Source organism: Lagenorhynchus albirostris, chromosome 6 (genome assembly GCF_949774975.1).
Source record: "Lagenorhynchus albirostris chromosome 6, mLagAlb1.1, whole genome shotgun sequence".
Lineage (NCBI taxonomy): Eukaryota > Metazoa > Chordata > Mammalia > Artiodactyla > Delphinidae > Lagenorhynchus > Lagenorhynchus albirostris.
In genome coordinates this window covers 114,623,644-114,648,368 of record NC_083100.1, presented here as the reverse complement: position 1 = coordinate 114,648,368, position 24,725 = coordinate 114,623,644, and the positions used below count along the sequence as shown (strand labels likewise).

Sequence of the window (24,725 nt, the reverse complement as noted above, 5' to 3'; positions counted from 1 at the left end):
CTTTGGGTTTCAGAAGTGTTGGAAGTATGAACAGCAGAGATAATATACAAGTAAAATAAAAATTGCTTGTCTTCATTTGGATGTATTTTGATATAATTTAAATTTTTGATGAAAGAACATTAGGGGTACCTGAATTCAAATTCCAGCTCTATAATTAACCTGAGACCAATAACATTGTCCTCATCTTTAAATCATGGGATTGTGGTAGCAGTCAATTGAGAGAACACTTTTTTTTCTTTTTAATAAATTTATTTATTTTTGGCTGCATTGGGTCTTCATTGCTGCGCATGGGCTTTCTCTAGGTGCGGTGAGTGGGGGCTACTCTTCCTGGTGGTGCCTGGGCTTCTCATCGTGGTGGCTTCTCTTGTTGCAGAGCACGGGGCTCTAGGTGCACGGGCTTCAGTAGTTGTGGCGCAAGGGCTCAGTAGTTGTGGCGCACGGGCTCTAGAGCGCAGGCCCAGTAGTTGTGGTGCATGGGCTTAGTTGCTCCGCGGCATGTGGGATCTTCCCAGACCCAGGCTCAAACCTGTGTCCCCTGCATTGGCAAGCGGATTCTTAACCACTGCACCACCAGGGAAGTCCCTGAGAGAACACTTTTAAACTACATTTTGCTTTTCAAACTAGAAAGCATGACTATTATTAATCATACATTTCTTTATCCTTTTTCTTATCATTATAGTACCTATCATTTTAAAGTAAAAAATGGCTAATTCATCTTAGTTGCATTAGACAGAACAAGCTAAATACATTAGTTAAATTGACATTTTAAATTCATTTTGATTTAAAACTGTACTGAATGTCTCACTCTTATTCTACTAATAAATATTCTTGTTTGACTTCAGTGCCAGCATAAGAAGAAACTGGAAATTGTAAAGTATAAAATTTACTAGTCTTTTCTTGGCACCTCTTTAAACTTGAAGTGGCTTTGATAGATATGACCATTATCTTTTTTCCTTATTTATTGATCATTATCTCCTTCAGTTATTTTTACAAAAGATAGAGGAAGAACTTCCTTTGGGATGGGAGTATATGCTGTTGTGGAGGTTTTGACCAAGAGTGCATTAATAACAAAGGTTCAAAAAAATGGGTTATCAAGTAAGAAGATGAAGAAATTTTCTAAGCTTTTTTTCTTCCTTGTCTGCTTCAAATAATGAGTATATTTATCTTCGTTTATAAATAGGGGCGTATGGAAGAAATAAAAATATTAGGGACATTGTTATCATAGTTGTTACAAAGCCCACATCAACCACTGACTCAGTAGTTCCTAATAATTTTGGAGTCCTGTGTAGAAAAATTATCTTTTTCATGCATATCTCTTGATAATCATTTTGTTCTCTTTCTCCCTATCTCTTCACTAACAAATGCCGACACGTATTTACAGTGACCCCTTACATGAGGCAAAAGCCTTTTTTGCTTTAAATCTGACCAGAACTCAAATGCTCACATGATTTCATCATATCGTTTTTATAGTTTAATTTCAAAAAATAAGGAGGAAAGCTGAGAAAACTATGTTAATAAACATAGCATAATTAGACGAACTGTATTAGATTCTCTAATTTTCTAAAGTATGAATACATTTAAATTCCAGGAATATGGCTTGCCACCAAAAGCCTAATTTTAAGTACCCAAGAATAAAGTCCAGGATTCCAAATTGGAAACATTCTAATGTTGACTAAATGACTAAGAAGTAACCTCACTTTAGGTTTCTGAAGATTAAAGAGCGGCAATGGAAAGAACATCATGTAGACAGATGTGCACAGCATATGTTCATTATGAATAATTTTGCCATCACAACACCCTTGCAAAGGAGAGATTTAGTCCCATGTTTACAGATGAGGAAGCAGGTTCATGGTGATTGGATAACTTTCCCAAAGACGCAGAGCTGGTAAATAACTGGAACTGAGATTTAAATTGAGGTTAGACTGTAAAGCCCATATTCTTTCCACTACATCATGATGCCTTCCATAAATTACATTAAAGGGTAACATATACCAGGGTACAGGTGACCTTTGGAAGTGCAGAAGCAGTGGCATTTATCTAAAAATCTTTATTATCAATACAATACTCATAATGCAGTTGTCAGCAGTCAGAAGAACATACCACCTAATAAATATATGTGAATATTACAATAAGGTTAATGATTACAGTAGGTGGGAGTTTAGGAAGGAATAAAAACATTTGAAGTTTTACAGACAAGAGTGCTCTGATAAGCTTTAATAAAAACTAGATTTCAGTTGCTAAAAGCATTCGTATTATAGTCCAGAAATTTTGAGTGTATATTTAATTAAAACAAGAATTGGTTCCCTGCTGGAATTTATAAAATCATATAATTTTTCTCCTTTGAGGTCCCACTAGTAGAGATAGAAGCTCCCCTCCCCCTGGATACATTCCAGATGAATTACACCAGGTTGCCCGGAATGGGTCATTTACCAGTATCAACAGTGAAGGAGAGTTCATTCCAGAGAGCATGGACCAAGTAAGCAAAATTTGGATGTGGTTTTTAATTTCATTTAAAGGGATGTTGTCAGGGAATAGTGTGGTTTGGCAGGTATATGGAGGAGGGGTATTTGTTTTACCTCTTCTCCAATCCCATATCTTCCTTTATAAGCGAACAAAATAGTAGAAATATAGGAAAAACCCCACTAATTTACATGTGTCTGTGTGCATTCATGTATAAAGAAAGGTGGAATAAGGCTGATTTTCTTATGTTGCTCATCCATAAGTGAATGAATGCATTTGTTTATAATCCTGGGATTAACATTCGGATTTTTTTAAATTAACATTTGAAAGACACAGTAAAACTATAAATATTTAACTTTGTGAAGCTGAGGTTTGTCTACTTTCTAAAACATTTTAAAATGTTTTTTGAAGTTTTGTGGTATTGAAGTATTTTCATGGATTTGCTATTGTTTTCTTAACATTAAATTGGCTGCTTATATTATTACAGGAGTTTACATTTTCTAATAATGTAGCAGTCATGGTGTCATTTGTTTCAATTTGGGTGGTGCCTTTGTTCAGTTTTCAGTAAACAAAATTATGTGAAGTGTTTTAGCTTTTAATTATTTAGATAATAATCCAGAGAGAAAGAAATAGAAAATTCCCATTTTTCTGTTAGGAAATTTTGAAGTTGTAGCCTACCTACAAGGACAACTACTTTTAAAACATTTAAAAATGAATAACTCTGGGGATGACTGCTGTTGGATATGGATTTTCTTTTTTGGGTACTGAAAGTGTTCTGAGATTATGGTGAGGGTTATACATTCTCAGTATTAACTACTGAACTGCACTGTATGCTTTAAGTGGGTGAATTTTATGATACATGAATTATATCTCAATAAAGCTGTTTTTAAAAAACAGTAACTTCTGGTTATATCATGCAGACTCAAGGTGGACCCATTTATTTTTCTAGATGCTGGACCCATTATCTTTAAGCAGCCCTGAAAATTCTGGCTCAGGAAGTTGTCCATCACTTGATAGCCCTCTGGATGGGTAATGTTGATTGTAGTTTTTGTTTTTTAATATATGTGGGTAAATATGCATATATATAACATGTCGAAGTATCAACTCTTCTGTGTTACATTCAGAGGAATGTAGTTGATACTCATCTATACTTACGGCAAATTGATTTTTTCAGTTTGGACAAATTTCTTAACTTTGTTCTTAACTTTTTGGGCTCAGTATCTTTTTTAGTTAAAATGATATCTGATTATAATATTCTGAGTTTCTTGCTAAATTGTGTTTGAAACTAAAGGCAAACTTAGAATTTATGTACGTTTACTTTTAAACCTGTGTTGGTGAAACTGCTGTCAAATTTTTCATAATAGGTTTTGTTTTGGAGATTCTTGAGTTGTTGCACCTGTTCAGGATTACGTTCATTCTGGCACCAAATTACAAATAACATATATTCTTGGTAGTTATGTCCCAGTATTTTGGTCAATTAAAGTTTAAGTACTTTTGTGAGACAGCTGTTCAGGAATATAAGCTGGGACAAGTTGCATCTGTGAATTTTTGGTTACAAGTGCTCCCTCTCTCTTGGTCTCAGTCGGACAGTGTTCACCTGTAGCATGCAAAGTCAATATCTTTATTAAGATCATGACCTATTTAATCTCTGGAATTGCTCTATGAAAGCAAATTTGGAAAATATGACTAATATTGTATGGAACTTTACGTTTAATTTTTTGTTACCCATATACATGAAACCTTTGTCTGTGCCCATGTCTATCTCAAGATAGATATTTAAAACATTTAAGAAATTCAGGGAAATTGTGTTGTGAAAGCTGTATATTGAGTACTTAATATTTGAAAGACAGTGTCCTGAGGTAGATAAGTATAAAATTGATGAGTAAGACATTATTATCTCCTTGTTATAAATGCAGAAATAGTCTCAGAAAGGTGATTTGCCAAGGTTACAATAGCTAGTTTAAGTGGCAGAGCTAGGATTGAAACACAGGTGTTTCCATGCATCTGTAATTCCAAAATATATCATTCTTACCACTGTACTCTGTGGGTTAATTTTAAAAGCCAGGCTTTTTGCGGTGCATGTACCAAATAAGTGTTTGAAAAGAAGTTCCCCCTTTCTCAGTTAATGTTTCAGAGAGAGCATATATATGTGTATATATATGTGTGTGTGTGTGTATATATGTATGTATACATAAAATATATGTTGTTTTATATATGTATGTATGTATATATACACATACATACAGATAGATATTGGTATTGCATAAAGATTTTTTTTAATGCCTTAAATATTTTGTCTTAAAATAACAAGACTTTTTCTACTTTTAGAGAGAGCTATCCAAAATCACGAATGCCTAGGGCCCAGAGCTACCCAGATAATCATCAGGAATTTTCAGGTTAGACTGTTCACATTCTAAATGTTTAAATGTTATGTCATTGAATAATCTTTTGGCTGGGAGGGCAAGGGAACTTTTTAAAATAATCAAATAAAAATGAGTAAATGTGTTTTTCATCATTGGAAATATTTGACTTTTGTATAACTTGTATACAACTTTCTTGTGTGTCTTAATAGACTATGATAACCCTATCTTTGAGAAATTTGGAAAAGGAGGAACATATCCAAGAAGGTATCATGTTTCATATCATCATCAAGACTATAATGATGGTAAGTTTATTAGATCAAAGAACACAACAGTTTGTTAAAAGTCTCAGAAACAATAAAAAAAACTTGTTCCTATATCACTTAGTTTTCTGCTTAAAACTTTTTTTAAAGATATTGGATCATAATTAAAACTACAATAACAGCTTTATGCCAACTTACCTCATAATACTTATCTTTGCCTTAGAAAAAAGAAAGGAGTAGTTAAAAATGGTATTAATTAGAAAATTATTCCTTGATGTTGAAATGCATACTTGCATTGTCCTCTTAAGGAAAAAAAATTGCTGCCTATAAACTTTGCAGTTTTTATTTTGTATTTTAAATCATTATTGGAAATAAGAATAAATATATTTTTTCTCCTTTTTATACAAAACTGAGGGAGTTCTATGCTTTTATGAATGTGTGTGTGTTAACATAAGAGGTTATTTGAATTTATATTCAGATTCTGTTTCTTTTTCCCCCACTTTTCTTTTCTGCTTTCACTTTTCTTTGTATTTTTATTTTTTACTTCATGATTCAGTGTTAACAAAGATATTTCTTTGCACTCTTAAAAAATACTATTCTTTTTAAGTTTAAAACATATAATCATATAATTGCTGTTTTAGTTTCTTAGCCTAGTCACAGAAAAAATTTCTCTTACGTTACAAATTTTAAATACTTTTAATTATAATATATTAATAAAAGTTGCAAGGTAATTCTGTTTTCACTCTGTAGGTCGTAAAACTTTTCCAAGAGCTAGAAGGACCCAGGGGACCAGCTTCCGGTCTCCTGTGAGTTTCAGTCCTACAGACCACTCCTTAAGCACTAGTAGTGGAAGCAGTATCTTTACCCCAGAGTATGATGAGAGTCGAATAAGAAGAAGGGGAAGTGACATAGACAATCCTACTTTGACTGTAATGGACATCAGCCCACCCAGCCGCTGTGAGTAATAGAAATTGGCATAGTGAAATGTGTAGCAGAATTTTATAGTATTAAAATAGAATAAATACCAAGCCAGTCTTCACAGGGAGACCAGAATCTCAAAAGAGGTAAAAATGGTATTTCTAAAGGTGGTTGTAATGTCAGGTATAAGCATGGTATTACTGCTATTACTTTAAATGATTCTGTCCTTTGCTTTTATTAGGAATATTGTTACCAATTAGTCATTCATTCATTCATTCCACATATCCTTATTGAGTGCTTAGCTCTGAGATTTCAAATATGGCCTCTAAGATGTAATCTAGTGGGGATAGTGATGTGCATAGGAATTCACCAGTTAAGGAGGTGACATGTGCAAGAGGCCATGATATTTTCTGAAAATGGGGAATAGTTCATCTTTGGCTGAAGTAGAGGGTATCTTACTTGAAACAGTGGAAGTAGAATTAGAATGGTAACTAAGGCCGGATTGTAAAGTATTTGAACTTTATCATGTAAGCAATGTATAAAAGATTCATGCTCAAAGATATTTATTGCAACAATATTTTTATACTCTGAATTCCTCTCTTTTGTGCTAGTGTTGTCATATTTTACTTTCACATCTGCGACTCGCACTACATTGCTGCTATTTTTGCCTTAGACAACTATATTTTAAAGTGATTAAAAATAGGAGAAGAATGTCTTTTAAATATACCTCCAGTTTATTTCTGTAGATCTTTATGTAGATCCAAGATTCTGTCAGGTATCAAATTCCTTTTGCCCGAAGAATTGTTTTTAACCTTTTCTTGTAGTACGAGTCTACTGGTAATAAATTCTTTCAGCTTTTGTTTGTTTGAAAAACTCATATTTCTGCTTTATTTTTGAAAGATATATTTTTCTGAGTATAGAGTTCTGGGCAATTTTTTTTTTCTTCCAGCACTTTAAAGTTATTTCTCCATTGTCTTCTGGCTTGTATACTTTCTGAGGAGAAGTCTGCTGTATTTCTTATCTTTATTCCTCTGTATATAGTGTGCTTCTTCCCCCACTGGCTGCTTTCAAGATTTCCTCTTGTTAGAATGAGAGCGATGGTCTTTCCAGCTTTCTACATTGTAGGCAGTTGAAAAACTAATTACAGATATTACTGCAATAAAGATTAGAAGTAGTGCATCTTACATAATCAGTGGCATCTTAAATTGAGTGAAAGATGCTATTACGTTTATAATCAGGTGAAAAAAAATCTCATTGGAAAAAATTAGTCATAGGGATCTGAACCTTGTTTGGGTTTAGAATTCTTACAGTTTTCAAAGATGATGATCATTATGAATTTGGATGAACATGATTTTCCCTTAATATCCAAGCATATTCAATTAAGGATATCAATAATGCAGTAGTCCTTAACCATTGTGTGCCATTGGGCTATTCCATTTTAAGAAAATGTTCTTTTTTAGCACCTCGTGCTCCAACCAACTGGAGATTGGGCAAGCTGCTTGGCCAGGGAGCCTTTGGCAGGGTCTACCTCTGTTATGATGTTGATACAGGAAGAGAATTGGCTGTTAAGCAAGTTCAGTTTGACCCAGATAGCCCTGAGACCAGCAAGGTAAGAATCACTGCATAAGCTACTTTGTCACATTATAGGAAGCATTTTTACTAAAATAAGTATAACACATAATAGAATTTTTTGTTTTTCCTCAATGCAAATTATTTGCAAAAAAAATAGATAACTAGATATGTTTGTTTACTTTGTACTATGGATTTTTCTCTTTTAGTACTCAGTTATATTCCTAATGTGATTTAGTGTTGCTTTAGCATACCATCAAGGACTGTTACAAAAGTTATTATTGTTTAGAGACTTTAAAATGTTTATTCCTTGGGAAGTGAAAATTTCAGATTGAAATCACCTTGATGGTCCATGAAGTTAGAATTTTTTTGCTTTTACTAGCAATGCTGTAAAGACTTAACAGTGAGTTCTGTCTTTCAGGAAGTAAATGCACTTGAGTGTGAAATTCAGTTGTTGAAAAACTTGCTGCATGAGCGAATTGTTCAGTATTATGGCTGTTTGAGGGATCCCCAAGAAAAAACACTTTCCATATTTATGGAATATATGCCAGGGGTAAGTTAGTACATCCTTTGAAAATAGAGATATTCTGTTTAAAGTCTTAGTTGAGAATAAAGAAAAACAACAAAACTTTGATTATAAAATGTTAAGGACATTTTGGAAGAGTTTTAAATGAGAACTGGATAATATAATTTTATTTTCTGTCTTCTTCATCTATCTTTGTATTTTTTAACTTGTTTTTTAAAAATACTAAAGTATACTAAAATAGGTTACAGACATCATAGCAGTCTATACTCAGATTTCCCTAAATTCCCTAAAAATAACCTGTAATAACTGGTTTATCCAAACCAGGACTCAGTCCAGGACCACACATTACATTTTGCTGCTATGTCTCTTATTCCTCTTTTAATCTAGAACAGTTTTAGGTGACAGATTTGACAAAGAGACCAAACTATTGGTGCTTTGTGACCACCTCGAGGGGTGGGATAGAGAGGGTGGGAGGAAGACGCAAGAGGGAGGAGATATGGGGATATACACATAGGTATAGCTGATTCACTTTATTGTAAAGCAGAAACTAACACACCATTGTAAAGCAATTATACTCCAATAAAGACGTTAAGAAAAAAAAAAGAAAGAGACCAAACTAGTTGTTCTGTTGACAGTCTCATCTCATAGATTTCTCCCCTTGCATCCTCATGGTGGTGTTTAGTTTGTTCGTTTATCCCTATATTTCCTGTAAACTCCAAGTTAGATCTAAAATCTAAATTATATTCAAATTCAGCATTTATTCGCATGCATCCTAAATGATGCTGTGCATCCCATTAGGAGACATACAATTTCTGGTTGTTCTACTGGTAGTGATGCTAAGATGGACTGCTTGACTAGGGTGATTGACGTCCTGATTCTTCCATTGTAAAGTTTTGTTTTTTCCTGAAGACGAGAAAGTAATCTGGGCTTACAGCAGTGGCACATAGGAATATCCAGTTCCTTTTCAACCATCCACCTAATGTTTTTAACACAGATTGTTAGTCATTGCCTGAGTCAGTAATTTCATTGGGAGGTGAAAAATGTGATTTGCAAAAAACTCTGTCATTCCTTCTTCATTATTTTTAGTATTTGTAGAGTATATTCTAATACTAATGATTTTCAAGATGGTGGTATATTTACTCACTTAAAAATACATTCATTCTTATAATAGGCAGTATATGTTAGAAAAAGGCTTGATTTATGGGTCTTTAAGGAAATAGCTTATTAGAATTGTATGTAGAATGTACAGGTTGCAGTTTAATCTTATGGATCAATAAAACTGTGGATCAGTATCTCATAGTACAGTTGTCCCTTGGTATCCCCAAGGGAATTGGTTCCAGGACTTCCCACGGCTATCAAAAACCAAAGATGCTCAAGTCCTTTATATAATGGTGCAGTATTTTTTGCATATAAGCTACGCATATCCTCCCATATACTTTGTCATCTCTTAATTACTTATAATAACTAATACACTGTAAATGCTATGTAAATAGTTACAACTACAATGTAAATGCTATGTAAATAGTTGCCAGTGCAGCAAATTCAAGTTTCGCTTTTTGGAACTTTCTGGAATTTTTTTTTCCAGATATTTTCAGTCAGCAGTTGGTTGAATCCCCAGATGAGAGGCCTGTGAATACAGGCCGATTGTAATGGTCTTAACACATCCTCGGTCTTACAACAGCAACAGTAAATTTTACTTTGATTTTTATCTTCATGAATAATTGTTTATAGGGACACCACTGTTATTCATCATTGCTATTTTTTATTTTCAAAGATTATGTTGGCAGTGTAAATTGTTCTTTAAAATTTAGTCTACAGCAGTAATCCAAAAGAAGGAGAAAGCTGTGAACTTTTATTTTAGTACTATCTGTGATGGAAAAATGGAAATATCAATTCCCCCAGTGGAAGTAAATTATGATGGCATTGTCCAAGACAGTATATATTAAAAATTAAAATTGTGAAGCCCATGTAGCAAAGTTGGAGGAATTACTTAGAGGAAAAGAATATAAAATGCTTTTTAATATTAATGATATTTTAAAAGTATCTGTATTTGGACAAGAACAGAAGAAACTTAGAAAAATGAAAATGTTATTATGTTGGGATTGTGATTGACTTTTCTCTTATTCAGATTCCCATTACTGTTTGTGCAACAAATATTTAAATTAAAAATAAGGAAATAACTATGAATAAATGTGAATAGAGACCCAGACTGTTGAAGATAAAATTAATTAAAATGACTCATTGGTTAGAACCAGTTTACATCGCAAATGGAGATATGGGTAATCTTTATATATTTAGCAATCTTAAGACTAAACTAGGACTATTCAGGAAGAGGCGTTAGATCATGTTTCTCATTAGGTTTTGTAAAGGCAGCTGTCTTTTCAAAGTCTAGGTTATCACTCCTTGAATTTGAAAAGCATGTTACTAAATTAATGATAGTTCACTGGCAATCTAAATGAATTATGTGTACGGCAAGCCCATGGCGTACATGGGATGGACGTAGATGTTCCTAGACTTTCCTGAATCTCCAAGTCTGTAAATGATGCTATATAATTTCTTTCATTAAATTTGATATAATGGACCCCTTTATGCCCTAGATTCAAGCTTTGCCAAAATTGTCATTCCATTTTTCAGTTTTTCCCAACATAACATTCCATTCCTTAGTCTATCTAGAACTACTTTTACACCGGAACCATAACTTTCTTTTATTTCCAATACCTGGCCTAGCAGTTGACTTCTCTCTGTTACTCTTACACACACACACACACACACACACACACACACACACACACACACACATGCTGTTTTTATCTGACATAGTGCTTTCCAGCCTATTCCAGTTGTTCACACTGAAGAAGGTAATATTTTCATGTTACACAGCAGTAAACAGACTACACTGATGGAGCTGTTAGCACCATGGGCCACTGGCCCAGCTGCCAGAGGGCCCAGAGGATCTGTAAGTCTGACACTCATTTGCAGCCTACAAGTATCTGGGGCCTTATGGTTTGGAAAGCTCAGTTCTAGCTCTGTTATTTTGTGCATTACTGCAAGTAGAGACATAATAAGTTGACTGAAGAACAAGCCACATTGAGTTATAGGTATGACTGGTTGTCTGGGTTCACTCACTGCCTAAGGCTTTCCACACGTGTTTGCAAGTTGGGGTCAGCAGAATTGCATCTTGCTGTCCCTTCAGGGATTGCTCATGAATAGTGGAAACAGCAAGTGGCTAAACCTGTAAAATCCAAGGATCTATTTTTATACGACAAAGCACACAGTTTACCAAGATTCAAGGAAAGACAGGAACATTTGGTTATGTTACCGCTAAAAGATTTTGTCCCTCAGGAAGCATTTTATTTCCATCCTTTAAAGTCGTGATTATTTATCAAATTTGCACATTGGAATCAGCAGGGAAGCTTTTTCAAAATTCAGGTGCCTATGTCTCACCAGATTGATTCCCTATTCTCAGAGATGGCACCTCGTCCTGCCTAAAACATGTAAGAAAATTAGAAAGTCCTTTTTAATTTTCTCGTGTTTTGAACTAAAACGGTGAGTATATAAAAGAAAAACTTTAAAATCTCACGTGTGTTCTGATCTTCTAATCATACCCATTCATTCTCCTGAGAAGTAAATTTGCAGGTATCAATAAAATGTGTTTTAAAAACAGAGTAAGAACAAAATAAATAAAATTAAAGTAGGACGTATATAGAAGAGCAAATAGGAAAATCAAAAATGTATTCAGGGCAAAAACAATGCAAGATAAAAGTACTGGAGAATTTTAAAAAATACAGTTGCAAGGAACAGGAGATAGAACCAGCATAGTCATAGAAACAAGGGTATCAGTCAAAGAATAGTTTTAAAGCCTTCCTTCCACAATTCTAGTCAGGGAATATAGTAGAGTTTTATGTTAAATTAATGGCATATAATGTCCTTCCTGAGAATTCCTGTGCTGTCCAATTAAAGCCTCCCAGTCATGAACTAGGATTCTCCAAATTAAAATGTCTAGTTTTAAGATAAATAAGTCATGGGAATGTAATATACAGCATAAGGAATATAGTCAATAATACTGTAATAACTTTGTACAGAGATAGATGGTTACCAGACTCATCGTGGTGATCATTTTGTAATGCATTTAAATGTCGAATCGCTGTGTTATACACCTGAAACTAACATGACATTGTATGTCAACTAAACGTCAATTAAAAATAAATAAAATAGGACTTCCCTGGTGGCGCAGTGGTTGAGAGTCCGCCTGCCGATGCAGGGGACCCGGGTTCGTGCCCCGGTCCAGGAAGATCCCACATGCCGCGGAGCAGCTGAGCCCGTGAGCCATGGCCGCTGAGCCTGCGTGTCCGGAGCCTGTGCTCCTCAACAGGAGAGGCCACAACAGTGAGAGGCCCACATACCGCAAAAAAAATAATAATAATAAAAAAATAAATAAAATATTGTAAAGCAGTTATACTCCAATAAAGATGTTAAAAATAAAACAAAGATCACTTTATTCAGTCGATAAGAATAATAAATACCCGTATACACATCTTTAAAAATAAAGATTTACTAGTAGTTTTCATTTCAAACCATACTATAGTTTTCTTTCGTTTTCTTTTATCCTAGGGTTCAATTAAGGACCAACTAAAAGCATATGGAGCTCTTACTGAGAATGTGACTAGGAAATACACCCGTCAGATTCTGGAGGGAGTCCATTATTTGCACAGTAATATGATTGTTCATAGAGATATAAAAGGTAAGTAATGAGGTATTTTTTAAGTACACAGTTCTTTTAACGAAACATGTGCTGTGGTTAAGAAATTCAACATTTAATACATGTACCTTTAAAGTACCATGGGAAAACAGTTCCAGCTAGTTGTGTTGTTCAGGTCGCCACAAGAGGAAAGCTCCCCTGTTGGGGCTTACAGAATCAGTAAAGTTCAAATGAGCATGAAAATGAGGCATGTTTTCACATATAGCGCACAGGCATTCGGACATAGCGGTTAAGAATAGGGGCTCTGAATTTGACCTTATTCAGATTCAGGCTTTATCCATCACCAGATGTGTGACCTTAGACGAGACAATCTCTCTATGCCTCAGTTCCTCATTTTTAAGGAGGGTGATAATAGTGAACAGCTCACAGGATTCTTACAAGGATTAAATGAGTTAATGCATATAACATGCTTAAAACCGTTCTTGGTACCTAGAAAGCACTCAAAAGTTAGTTACGGTGATGATGTACTTTATGCTGAGATCATATTTAAAGCTGAGGGATGGACCTCATTACCTAAGGGAGAGAATGAGAAGAGAGACCAAGACTGAGCTTTGATAAACTGCAACTCAGTTAAGCTCACTTTTTAAAACTCAAAAGCTCAACTGTTTTCATGGATCAGTTACATAAGGTAACTGCATGAAGTGAGACAAAATAGTGGTGGAGGTATGTAAGTTTGAGAGTCATAAAACTCTGTACTGCAAAGCACACTGAGAGGCTTCATTCTGTAAAAACCAAGTTGTGACCCGAATATAAAGATCACTTTATTCAATCATTTGACGAGAATAATGAACAAATACACAACACACATTTATAAATAATAAATTGAATTTTTTTTTTCATTGGTCTTTCTAAGGGCTCTTATGAGCTACCAGGAATTTACTTCCTTTCCGTGGTATATCACACCCTGAATATGGCCATATTCAGGCTAAAGAGAACATTCCTCACCAGTGTCTGGTCACAGAGTAGGATCTGCTGCACAATGCCTGAGCCAGATCACATGTAAAGAATGGACCTTACTAGTGAGTCTTAGAGGATGACAACATGGCTCATGATCTGAAAGAAATAAGAGCCTGTCTTTCACCTCAGGGTCTACCCAGCTTAGGCAGACCTCAGCTATCAAGTTCAAAACCCTAAAGCTTAAAGAACCACATAAAGTGGTGACCATTTTGTAATGTATGGAAATATTGAATCACAATGTTGTACACCCTGCAACTAACATAGTGTTGTAGGTCAAGTATACTTCCAATTAAAAAAAAAACACATAGGAAAATGATTTGATTGTGAATTATTCTATTAGGAATAATCTCTATTCAAGCCAGTTTCTCTTTACCCCTGATAATAAGATAAGGTAAAGGAACTGAGGGGAGCTACCCCCCAAGCGGATCCTCCTCTAACCTTGCCAGTAAAATGAGGAGGTTGGAAACAAGCTGATTTAAAAACATTATAGGGGAAATATATTGATAAGAAAAATGTAAGGTATAAAATTGGATAAAGCAGTATGATCTCAAGTTCGTTCTTCTAGGTCATACTTTAATTTTACAATCTCTACATGATTAACAGTGGTTATTTCCAAGTGGCAGAATGAGTGATAGTTGTTTTTCTCCTGCATACTTTTTACTTTTTATGTAATTCCTAAATTTTTATAATGAGCAGTTTTTAAATGGCGAGGGCAAAGGAAAGCTTGTTGATTACTTTTAAATTTAGACTCATGAGTTCATAATGAAACCTAGGGTAAGAATTAATTGATCATTGTTGCTAGGGAACCAACTCATTATTTCATAATAGGGTTTCTTTATTGGACCTTTCTTTTATGAACTGTACTGAGGACTAAATAGTGGATGAAAGGAAACTTACCTTTATAAAAATATTTTGGCTAACAAATGAAGCAGGAATGATAGAATAGTACCATTTTACAATGACTAACAGATTAGTAGACATAAGCACTAAACATTAATAGCTGTTAACATCACTTCACACAGACAGTCTATCATTACATACTTCCTATTCATAGACTATATCATTATCTACAAAGCAGTTTTGCCAAAAAAAATTTTTTTTGAACCTGAATCTGATCAAGCCTCTAGATTCAGCTACCAAATTGGAGAATTATAGAATATATAGAACAGATGAACATGTTAAATGACTCCTTGGGATGGACTCAGCAAAATCTAGACAATAAGAAAGCTATAGGCAGACAGCTTAGACTCTTCATAAACTGCAAAGAAAAAAAAAAAAAGGTTGGAGGGAACTTTAGGAAAAGACTTAAAAGATGTATTAATGATTCTCAATGTAAGGACCTTATTTGGATTCTGATTTTTTTAAAGAAAAACAAAAAAACACTGAATGTACATTTAATAATATTAAAGGCGTTACTGTCCATTCTCTTAGGTGTGATAAGAGTCTTTATCTTTTAAAGATATGGACTGAACTATTGATGGATCGCGATGTCTTTCATTTGATTCAGATAGTGTGAGGGGTTCATATGCGGTTCGGTCTGCTTTTTGTGTATGTTTGAAAACTCTCCTTCATAGCTTACTTTTAACATATCCAAAGTAAGTTTTTAAAAAATTAGATAACTGTATTGGGAACCTGGCTATACATTTTCTCCTCAGCCCTTTGTATGGATGGCCGTTGGTTCAGCATTGGTGATTACTCCCTGGAGATAGCTCTGTCTGTCTGTGACCTGCCTGGGACTGTTCCTTCCCAGCTGGTAACCAGTAAAAACTGGCTTGTTTCTTGTCCTTCCCCAGGTTAAATATTTTAGACACGGTGGCTTTTTTTGACAGAGTCCTTCTTTAAGAATTGGACAGCGGGAGATGTTAAAAAGGCAGTGCTGTCTTAGAGAATCACTGGTACCATGGCGTACTTAGGCTTATGGCATGCAGAGAATGGATCCTTAACCCTCCCCAGAGAGAGGCTTTGCAAAGCCTTAATTGACTAGACTGGGAAATTTGCTGGGAGAACAGAAAGACAGGTACAGAAGTTCATGGTGGGGATGGACAGTCTGCATTCTCTCCAGTCTATAACACATTTTCTCCACTATTCACTCTCCTTCTTAGAGGCCATTAAAAAAAAAAAAAAGACAAATAGGGAATCTTTTTTAAAAAGTATAAAATATGATTAAGGTTAGGAAGACTTAAAAATAATTGAGGTAAAAATTTAGAAACTAAAATTAGATAAGCTAATTAAATAAGTTGTTCATTTAAAAACAGTTTATAGAAAAAACTAAAAATGAGAATAGAAATAATTTACATAAGAAGAAACTAGACTTACAATCCCAGAAAAAAGATTGAGTTTAAAGAATGATAAAGGGGGGAAAATAGAGAATAAAAATAAATGAACCTAGCTCCTAGATCTTGGTTTCTGATACCATTCTTCAGTAAAAGGAGAAATGGCTAATTCTAGAAGTGGTTACAGGGGATACACAAGGTGAGCCTGGAGCGTCTTCTAGTACCAGAATGTAAGACGATACTAAGAAACAAACAAACAATCCAGAAATCAAATCAAGCAAGAACGCAATGATTGAAGTATGGCAGAGGGACACAGGGGCCAACAGAGAGAGCTCCCCATGGCCAAAGCTGGAACAGCTTGAGCGAAAAGTCATTGGATTATAACCCAAAGTATAAAATTAATATCCATGTGTTCAGACTGATATAAATGGATGGTTGAATAAATAAATGGGAGAGAAGAGACAAATCTCCCATGCAGAATAATTCCCTTATAGGTAACTACTAAGCCTGTAGCATAACTTCTCACTTCTCACTTTGAACTTCTTCCAAAGAGCTAAGTATGGAAAAGGGGAAAGAGTAACTTTACAGGGGAGGACTCTGCAAACACCACCTCAGCCAGGCTATCAAGGTCAGTTTATAATAAATAAAATTAAAAGTTTATTATAGAAGTAAATGAAATTTTAAAACAGAAACCTCAAAGCTTGCTTAGATTAGATTTAAAATACACTGTACAGAAACTGAGAATGAAGAATGAAAAGATTTTGATTATGAAGGTCCCTTAAGAGGTTCCTGAGGAGATGCTAGGTCCTCAGGGAAATAATCTATAGACATGGGCTTCTTACTTTAGGACAAAGAAATTGGGGCCGAGAGCCTGCTACTGCTTTTCTTCATCCTTCTCTGAACTTCATATTCTTAGCCCTTTCCCCCTTTCTCTTCTTTTTGATCCTTGCCTCCCACTTGCACCAGTCCTTTTCAGTGGGAGAAACTTCTTAGGTCTTGAATCACACAGGTGACTCTAAATATTCAGTGTTCATGTAATAAGTTTTTAATGCACACTGACTGTATGACTGGCATTATGCCAGGTACTGCTCGGAAGGTGAAGAGCAGCCTGATTTTGGAGACAGATTGAGGAGTCTGCTAAGTAATTTTCTGCCGTTGTTCTTTTATGTTGTATTCCAAATTGCCAATACAAATAATGAAATGAGGATATTTCTTATTTTAGGCGCAAATATTCTGCGAGATTCAACAGGCAACGTCAAACTAGGAGATTTTGGGGCCAGCAAACGGCTTCAAACCATCTGTCTTTCGGGGACAGGAATGAAGTCTGTCACAGGCACACCATACTGGATGAGCCCTGAAGTGATTAGTGGAGAAGGCTATGGCAGAAAAGCAGATATCTGGTAGGTTTTGATGGGGGATTTGACCGAAAGCACATGCCTTCTTAACATATTTCCACCCAGGATGGAATTTACTGAGGTAAATTTATTTTTTTGTACTTTTGAAATAGGATGTCAGGATTACAAGGATTAATATCATTTTAACTGTGTGTGTTTGAGGCTTAATAAATGACTAAATAAATAGAGCTTTTGAACCTGTCTTCCATTCTTTAGGAAAGATCTCTTTTTTTTTTAAACAGAGGACAACTTATTTTTATTATTTATTTTAATTAATTAATGTATTTATTTTTGGCTGCGTTGGATCTTCGTTGCTGTGCGTGGGCTTTCTCTAGCTGTGGCGAGCAGGGGCTACTCTTCATTGTGGTGCGCAGGCTTCTCACTCCGGTGGCTTTTCTTGTTGCGAAACACGGGCTCTAGACACATGGGCTTCAGTAGTTGTGGCACACGGGCTCAGTAGTTGTGGTACACGGGCTTAGTTGGTCCACGGCATGTGGGATCTTCCCGGACCAGGGATCGAACCCATGTCCCCTGCATTGGCAGGCGGATTCTTAACCACTGCACCACCAGGGAAGTCCCAGGAAGGATTTCATCTTGAGCAAATTTCAGCATTAGAAAGCTATCTTCATTTTATTTCCCTGAAGAACTTTAAAAGTAATTATCTTTATTATTAGTCTTATAATTCAGTTAACCTTTAATTGCTTAATAATTTTAAGTTAGAACATAAAATGGCCATTTCCTACTTTCCACTGAGAAATTTTTTAGAACATTTATTTAATTTATTTATTTTTGGCTGCGTTGGGTCTTTGCTGCTGCGCACAGGCTCTCTAGTTGCAGCGAGTGGGGGCCACTCTTCGCTGAGGTGCGCAGGCTTCTCATCGTGGTGGCCTCTCCCGCTGCAGAGCATGGGCTCTAGGTGCACAGGCCACAGCAGTTGCAGCATTCCGGCTCAGTAGTTGTGGGTCATGGGCTCCAGAGCACAGGCTCACATCTCTGGCACACGGGGCCAGTTGCTCCGAGGCATGTGGGATCTTCCCAGACCAGGGCTTGAACCCATGTCCCCTGCATGTCAGGTAGATTCCCAACCACTGCACCACCGGGGAAGCCCCGATAAATTTTTTTGATAGATATGCATTTTAGGCACCTAAAGACAAAGAATTTCTAGCGTTTGTATTCTTTGTAAGATAAAGACAGAAAACAATTATATTCAATGTCAGGTTAGAGAATTATATAAAGCAAAAATTATAAAATAACATTCTTTGCCTAACAAATTTGAGAGCTTAAATTTTAGTTTATTTTCATTGATATTTATGTTTAAACTACAGGTTTTTGTTTTTTCGTTTAGCTCAAACACAGGCTGTAGTACTTTATTATTTTTTTTAATTTATTTAATTTTGGCTGTGTTGGGTCTTCATTGCTGCACGCAGGCTCGCTCTAGTTGCGGTGAGTGGGGGCTATTCTTTGTTGTGGTACGCTGGCTTCTGATTGCGGTGGCTTCTCGTTGCAGAGCATGGGCTCTCCGCGCATGGGCTTCAGTAGTTGTGGTGTGCGGGCTCAGAAGTTGTGTCACACGGGCTTAGTTGCTCCGCGGCACGTGGGATCTTCCCGGACCGGGGCTTGAACCAGTGTCCCCTGCATCGGCAGGCAGATTCTTAACCACTGCGCCACCAGGGAAGCCCTGCTTACTTTATTTAACAATGAAATAGTAATAACAGTAATTTAGTTGTAACAAAGCCATCAACAGAGCAATATAAAAACAAAGCCCAAATTGATTATCTCCTTTAAACAGGAAAAACCACCGTTAGTCTAGTGGTTCTCAAACCTATCCACACATTTGAGGAATGGAGGGAAGGAGGAGGATTGGTGCTTAAAAACTAGCTATACCCAAAGCCCATATCTGAACAGTTATATGAGAATCTCTCAAGAGTGGGGCCCAGGCAAAGATTTTTGAAGTATTGTCAGGATTGAGAACTACAAGCCTAAAGTAATAAGCAAAAAAACCATGCCTTCAAAGCAATTCAAAAGAAGAAGTTAAAAAAAAAAGAAATATGATAAATTTCTTTCCCCTTATCCTGGGAAAAAGAGGGTAGCCCCTATTCATTTCCTCATTATTTTTTATTCATTTTTGATTGCCCAGAGTTGAGTTTAACAAACATCAAATATTGGAAGTTATACAAACATTTTACCCAAATTGAAATTCTCAATACTTTACATTTAGAAAGCTCTTTCAAAACAGTACCAGCTTTCAGAAAGAAAAGCACATTTTAAGTTTGCATAGGTGTTTAAACTGTTTGTTAAACTAAGAGTCAATAAAATGCACTAGAAAGTATTTCACTAATAACAGTTGTTATAAAACAATATTCATTTCATGTACCGCAAATTAACTTTTTGGTGCAACAAGAGGAATATTGGAGTGTTTCCCATCTGTTTCTACAACTGTTAGAATTCATTGAAGTCTAGAATCCAAATATAAATTTTTCTTCAAGACTGCATACATAAAATGCTTCCCCTCTAACTGCCCTCTCCCCCCGACAAATCCCTGTTGGGAGGTCCAGTAGTGTCTGCAGGCATATTTATCTTTAAAACAGACTTTCCTCATTTTTCAGGTTTGGGAATGATACCACATCAAGTATGGATATATTTTTCCTTATTTCTTAAGAATACATAAATTCACTTAAAGCTGTCTCCTCAAATTCAGAAAACCCCGTTTCTTCAGCCCTTTCTGTCAGGTCTCCGTGTCAGTCGATCTTAATCGCCTCATTCCTGCCCCGAAGCGTTCTTCTCTCAGGTTGTCTTCATGCGCGCCCTCAGTGTCCGCCCGACGACAGGAGCCGAGGGATTCTCCTCCAGTACCCGTAGGGGGCGCGGGGCCGGGGGCAGGTGTCCCCGCTGTCGGGTGATGGCCGCGCTTCAGGCCGGGCCCGCCGAAGCCACGCGCACCTCTGCGTCTTTTTGGCGCTTTGCGGTGGCGCGGGGACCCCGCGGGGCTGCCCAGGTTGTGGCGGCGGGTTGCGGCGGCGGCAGCGCCTCGGCAACTCGGAAGTGAGGAGAGGGAGCCGCTGCCGAGGCATGTGGAACCGCCCGCCCGGCCCCGACCCCGACCCTGGCCCCTGGCCCCGACCCCAGAGGCTCCGTGCCGGGAGGCCGAGCGCTGACCTCAGTTTTTACAGCCTTTTAATGAAACTTTACGTTTGAAACCAAGTCGTATTTAAATGTTTATGGACTTCACGCCTGTTTCTCATTTTGTAGTTAGTTAGCTGACTTCATGATGATGTTGTTTGTGTAAGGTCTTTCTTTTATTTCTTCTTAGGAGCGTGGGCTGTACTGTGGTGGAAATGCTAACGGAAAAGCCTCCTTGGGCAGAATTTGAAGCAATGGCTGCCATCTTTAAAATCGCCACTCAGCCGACGAACCCTAAGCTGCCACCCCATGTCTCAGACCATACTCGAGATTTCCTCAAACGGATCTTTGTAGAGGCCAAACTGAGACCTTCTGCTGATGAACTTTTAAGGCACATGTTTGTGCACTATCACTAGCAGCCAGTAACCTCTCCTGTGCCTCTACCCAGCTCCCATCTATTCATTCACCTTCTCTCTGACTGCACTTTTCTTTTTTATAAAAAAGAGAGATGGGGGAGAAAACAAAGACAAGAGGGAAAGTGTTTCTCTTGATTCTTGGTTAAATTTGATTAATAATAATAGTATCCTGAAGTTTTTATATTTAATCTTTTTTTCCCTTACAAGAACTTGAAACTTTTTTTTTAAAATTTTTATAATGTACTGATGTGGTTCAGAGACATAAAGCACTTTAGTACATAGTCACTCTTTTTAGTACAAAAAGATCATTTGGAATACCTAAAGATTGTAGAGTCTTTCCCTGTGTCACTGACAGATTGGCAGTGATGGGGAGACATGGAAAACAAGGAGAAGAAAATGATGTATAATTTGTAGTTTTTAGTGATGGTATTTAAAATAGATTCTTGTTTGTGGGGTTGAGCCCTAAACTTGAGTTTAGGATAGGTACTCAGCTTAAAGAATATAGGTTCCTTCCTGTATCTGTATTCTTTAGATCCTAACCTCTGTCTACCAAGCTTTTTGCTCAGTAGGACTCTTGATAGCAAATATGAATCTCTAGGAGGTATGTTTGTTTGTTAATCCTAACCAGTATAATAAGCAAATACACTATAATAGATCCATGTTACTGGAATCTATAAACCTTGAGGGATAGCTTTCTGCTTAAAAAAAGAAAAGATATTGTTTTATTTTAAAACAGATATGGGAAGTCAATAAGCAAATCCAAATTAAAAGACAAAAGGAGATTGCTCTAATTAAATGTGTAAGCAATAGAAGAGACCACATTTGCCGGTCAACAGAAATAATGAAAAGAAGAACTAAGTGTTGTTTAGTGTATTTTAAACTGTGTTCTTTACCCGAGGGGGAAAGTCCCAAAAATCAAGGGGAAGGAGAAATAATCAAAATCATGTATACTATATCTTCCTGTTTCTAGCTCCTGATTCCCCATAGATAACATTGTTTAGGAACTAAGAGTTTAACCTGCAGTATCCATGTGTTAAAAGCTAGTGTCATGATATGAAACCCTTGTTCTTGTTCTTTGGATCACAGACTACTAAAGCACCTCAAAAAACAGTTAGCATGTAAAACAGTGGTTTTCACAGCTGGGGTGAGGATAGTTTTGCTTGGCATTTGGCAATGACTGGAAACATTTTTGGTTGTCACAACCAGGAGGATGCTAGAGGCATCTGTGGTTAGAGGCCAGGGATGCTGCTAAACAAACTAAAGTATACAAGAACAGCACGTCCAGCCCCCCAACAAAGAATTATCCTGCCCCAAATGTTAAAAGTGCCGAAGTTGAGAAACCCTGATGTACATACCAGCCCCAGTTATAAATGAAAATGGCCATTTACAAAGCAGGTTCCTTGCAAAAAGTAAGTTTCAGAGAGTGATGTAATGCATAATGAGGGTTTTACAAGAGAAGATACCACTACTTCAAGTTGAGGGTGAAAGGTCTCAACAAACAGCCAGTCACAATCCTTTCCCTTCCAGCTGCATATTGCACCCAAATCAGTAACTTCCATTTTAGACACAAAATGAACTTAAACACGGAGCCTGTTGAACTCAGTCATCTGTGTGTATTCTTTCCTCAAAAGTCAATTCATAATTGTGGGAAAAGAAAGTCATATTAAAACAAAGTATTAGCTACTTTATAGGAAGGTTAAAAACTGCCAGGTATTTCTAATATAAGAGCAACTACATTAAGCGGAACGAGACAGCTGGGAAACTCCCACTATCTCTAATGGACTTGTGCTACTGAAAAACATGAATGATATCGGTAATTTGGCCACTTGCAATTTTTTTCAACGTATTAAAGCAAATGCTAAGTACTTTATTTTTAAAGGTCTAGAAAATAGTATTCTTGGAGGCCCTAACTGTGATGCCTTTCATGGGATTCATAAGGGACTCAGGTATTTTGTTTTCTGCTAAAAGGTATGCTCGTTTAGGAACTCTTTTAAAATACTTTGTTTCTGAAGTTAAGTAGATCTTGTTTTACTGTATCAAGGTCCTATCTGGCATTCCCTGTAAGAATATTTGAAATTCCATTAGCTAGTCTGAGAAGAAGTCAAAGCACAAATATAGTTGTTAAAGCTTCTCACATACCCTTATAATGAAAGGAAGCAGCTTGCAGGGAAGAACATGAATTACTGGCCTCCTCCCCCTGGGAAATCAACTGCCAAATCTTGTGCTATAAACATAGTCCCCAAGGATGTGGATCTATTATAATTTCTTTATCTTTTATGAGTGAAGGCATCTCTTCTACTTGAGCAGGATCATGGTATCTGGACCAGTGGGCTTTTCCTTTGTTTCTTTGTATTGTGTGGTTGTGATTTCCTTTTGGCTCATTTTTGGTCTGTCAGGGTAATCAGCAGTGCAGAATATGAGACAGGTGTTCTTTAAAGAGAAATCTTGGGAGACTGTGAAACCCAAAGCAAAATTGTTTGCTTTATTTTCAGTCTCTTTTTCTTTTTGAAATGCTACAGAAAATAAAATCACCTGAAAAGAAACTACTACTTTAACACTGCTGCACAAGACCTTTGTTTTATAAGAAAAATATTACTAGCTATGGAAAAGTATTGTTCTTTATGTAAAGACTTAAGAGTAGACTAATAGTTTACAGAGTTATATAAAAATGTGATGTGAATTTATTTCAGACAAGTTGTAAAGGTACCAAAAACCACAGTAAAAGTTAATATATATAAAAACTACTAGAACAAAAAAGCTTAAAGTGGGGTGAGGTATGAAAGACCAAAATTAAATTTAAAAAAGAAAATTTTCAAAGGAACCACCTCTATCAGGGGCAGTTAAAATAACACTCCAATTTTTTCTTTCTAATAATTGTGTGGATCAACAAATGAAATTTGAACTTTTTAAGATGACTCTAAATGTATTTTGTTTTTTAAATGCACAACTGATTCTTCTATACTGTAATGTTTCTTTGCTGAGGCTGGAAAATGACCAGACTGCTAACTTTGTGCCTTTAAAATGCATTCTGCTTTGATAGTGGCAGACTTTTTGGTGCTGGAGAAGATTCACTAGCAGTCTTATATGTGCTTTTCAGGAAATATCTTTCTACTTAGGCCTTGAGAGATTCAAAATGGCATGATTTAGGCTTGGACCAAATATAAGATCTTTTACATTGCAAACAAAGTGTATTGAATAAAAGGGTTGAGAAATATCATAATGACTAATGGAAGTTTTGATGATAATTCTTTAAAATGTATTTAAAAATATACAGACTTTGAAATTTTCAGTATGACTATCTTTAATTTTCCTCATTTACAAAACATGTTTCTAACCTGAAGAATGGTTAAAGACTACTGCCTTAGAAAGTTTTCAAAGGCACAGTCAACCTTACATAATTTATATAAGAGATGGAAATGTTAATGCACAGGCTGAACTATAAAAGAAAAATTAAAACTTATTTCATAGTAAATTGAATTGGCTTTCACTTGAAGGAGTCTTCATCTTATTCCCAGTAGAAGCTACATTAAAAAGAGGAAACGATTTCTTTAGAGTAGCTTTCTTTGCTACTTCAGTTCTTATATATGTCAGGTCTGGTGTGTCGTATTTCTGAGATGGAGTTGTTATAAGATACATGAAATCACTGAGAAAATCAAATCTGAATAGTTTATAGGACAACTAAGCTTGGGTGCAAAAGCCAAGATGTTCGC

General features: G+C 36.1%; 1 protein-coding gene across 1 annotated transcript in view; it reads left to right on the top strand.

Annotated features, from left to right (window-relative positions):
* The window catches only part of MAP3K2 (mitogen-activated protein kinase kinase kinase 2), a 94,366-nt gene extending 70,062 nt beyond the window's left edge, over positions 1-24,304 (top strand). The window contains exons 8-17 of the mRNA XM_060153070.1: positions 2,346-2,476; positions 3,410-3,489; positions 4,789-4,856; positions 5,033-5,125; positions 5,834-6,040; positions 7,462-7,610; positions 7,992-8,123; positions 12,708-12,837; positions 17,308-17,485; positions 20,790-24,304. Of these exons, the coding sequence (XP_060009053.1) occupies positions 2,346-2,476; positions 3,410-3,489; positions 4,789-4,856; positions 5,033-5,125; positions 5,834-6,040; positions 7,462-7,610; positions 7,992-8,123; positions 12,708-12,837; positions 17,308-17,485; positions 20,790-21,015 (1,394 nt within the window). The 3' untranslated portion in view covers positions 21,016-24,304. The remainder of the gene's footprint in view (positions 1-2,345; positions 2,477-3,409; positions 3,490-4,788; positions 4,857-5,032; positions 5,126-5,833; positions 6,041-7,461; positions 7,611-7,991; positions 8,124-12,707; positions 12,838-17,307; positions 17,486-20,789) is intronic.
* The last annotated feature ends 421 nt before the right edge of the window (positions 24,305-24,725 follow it).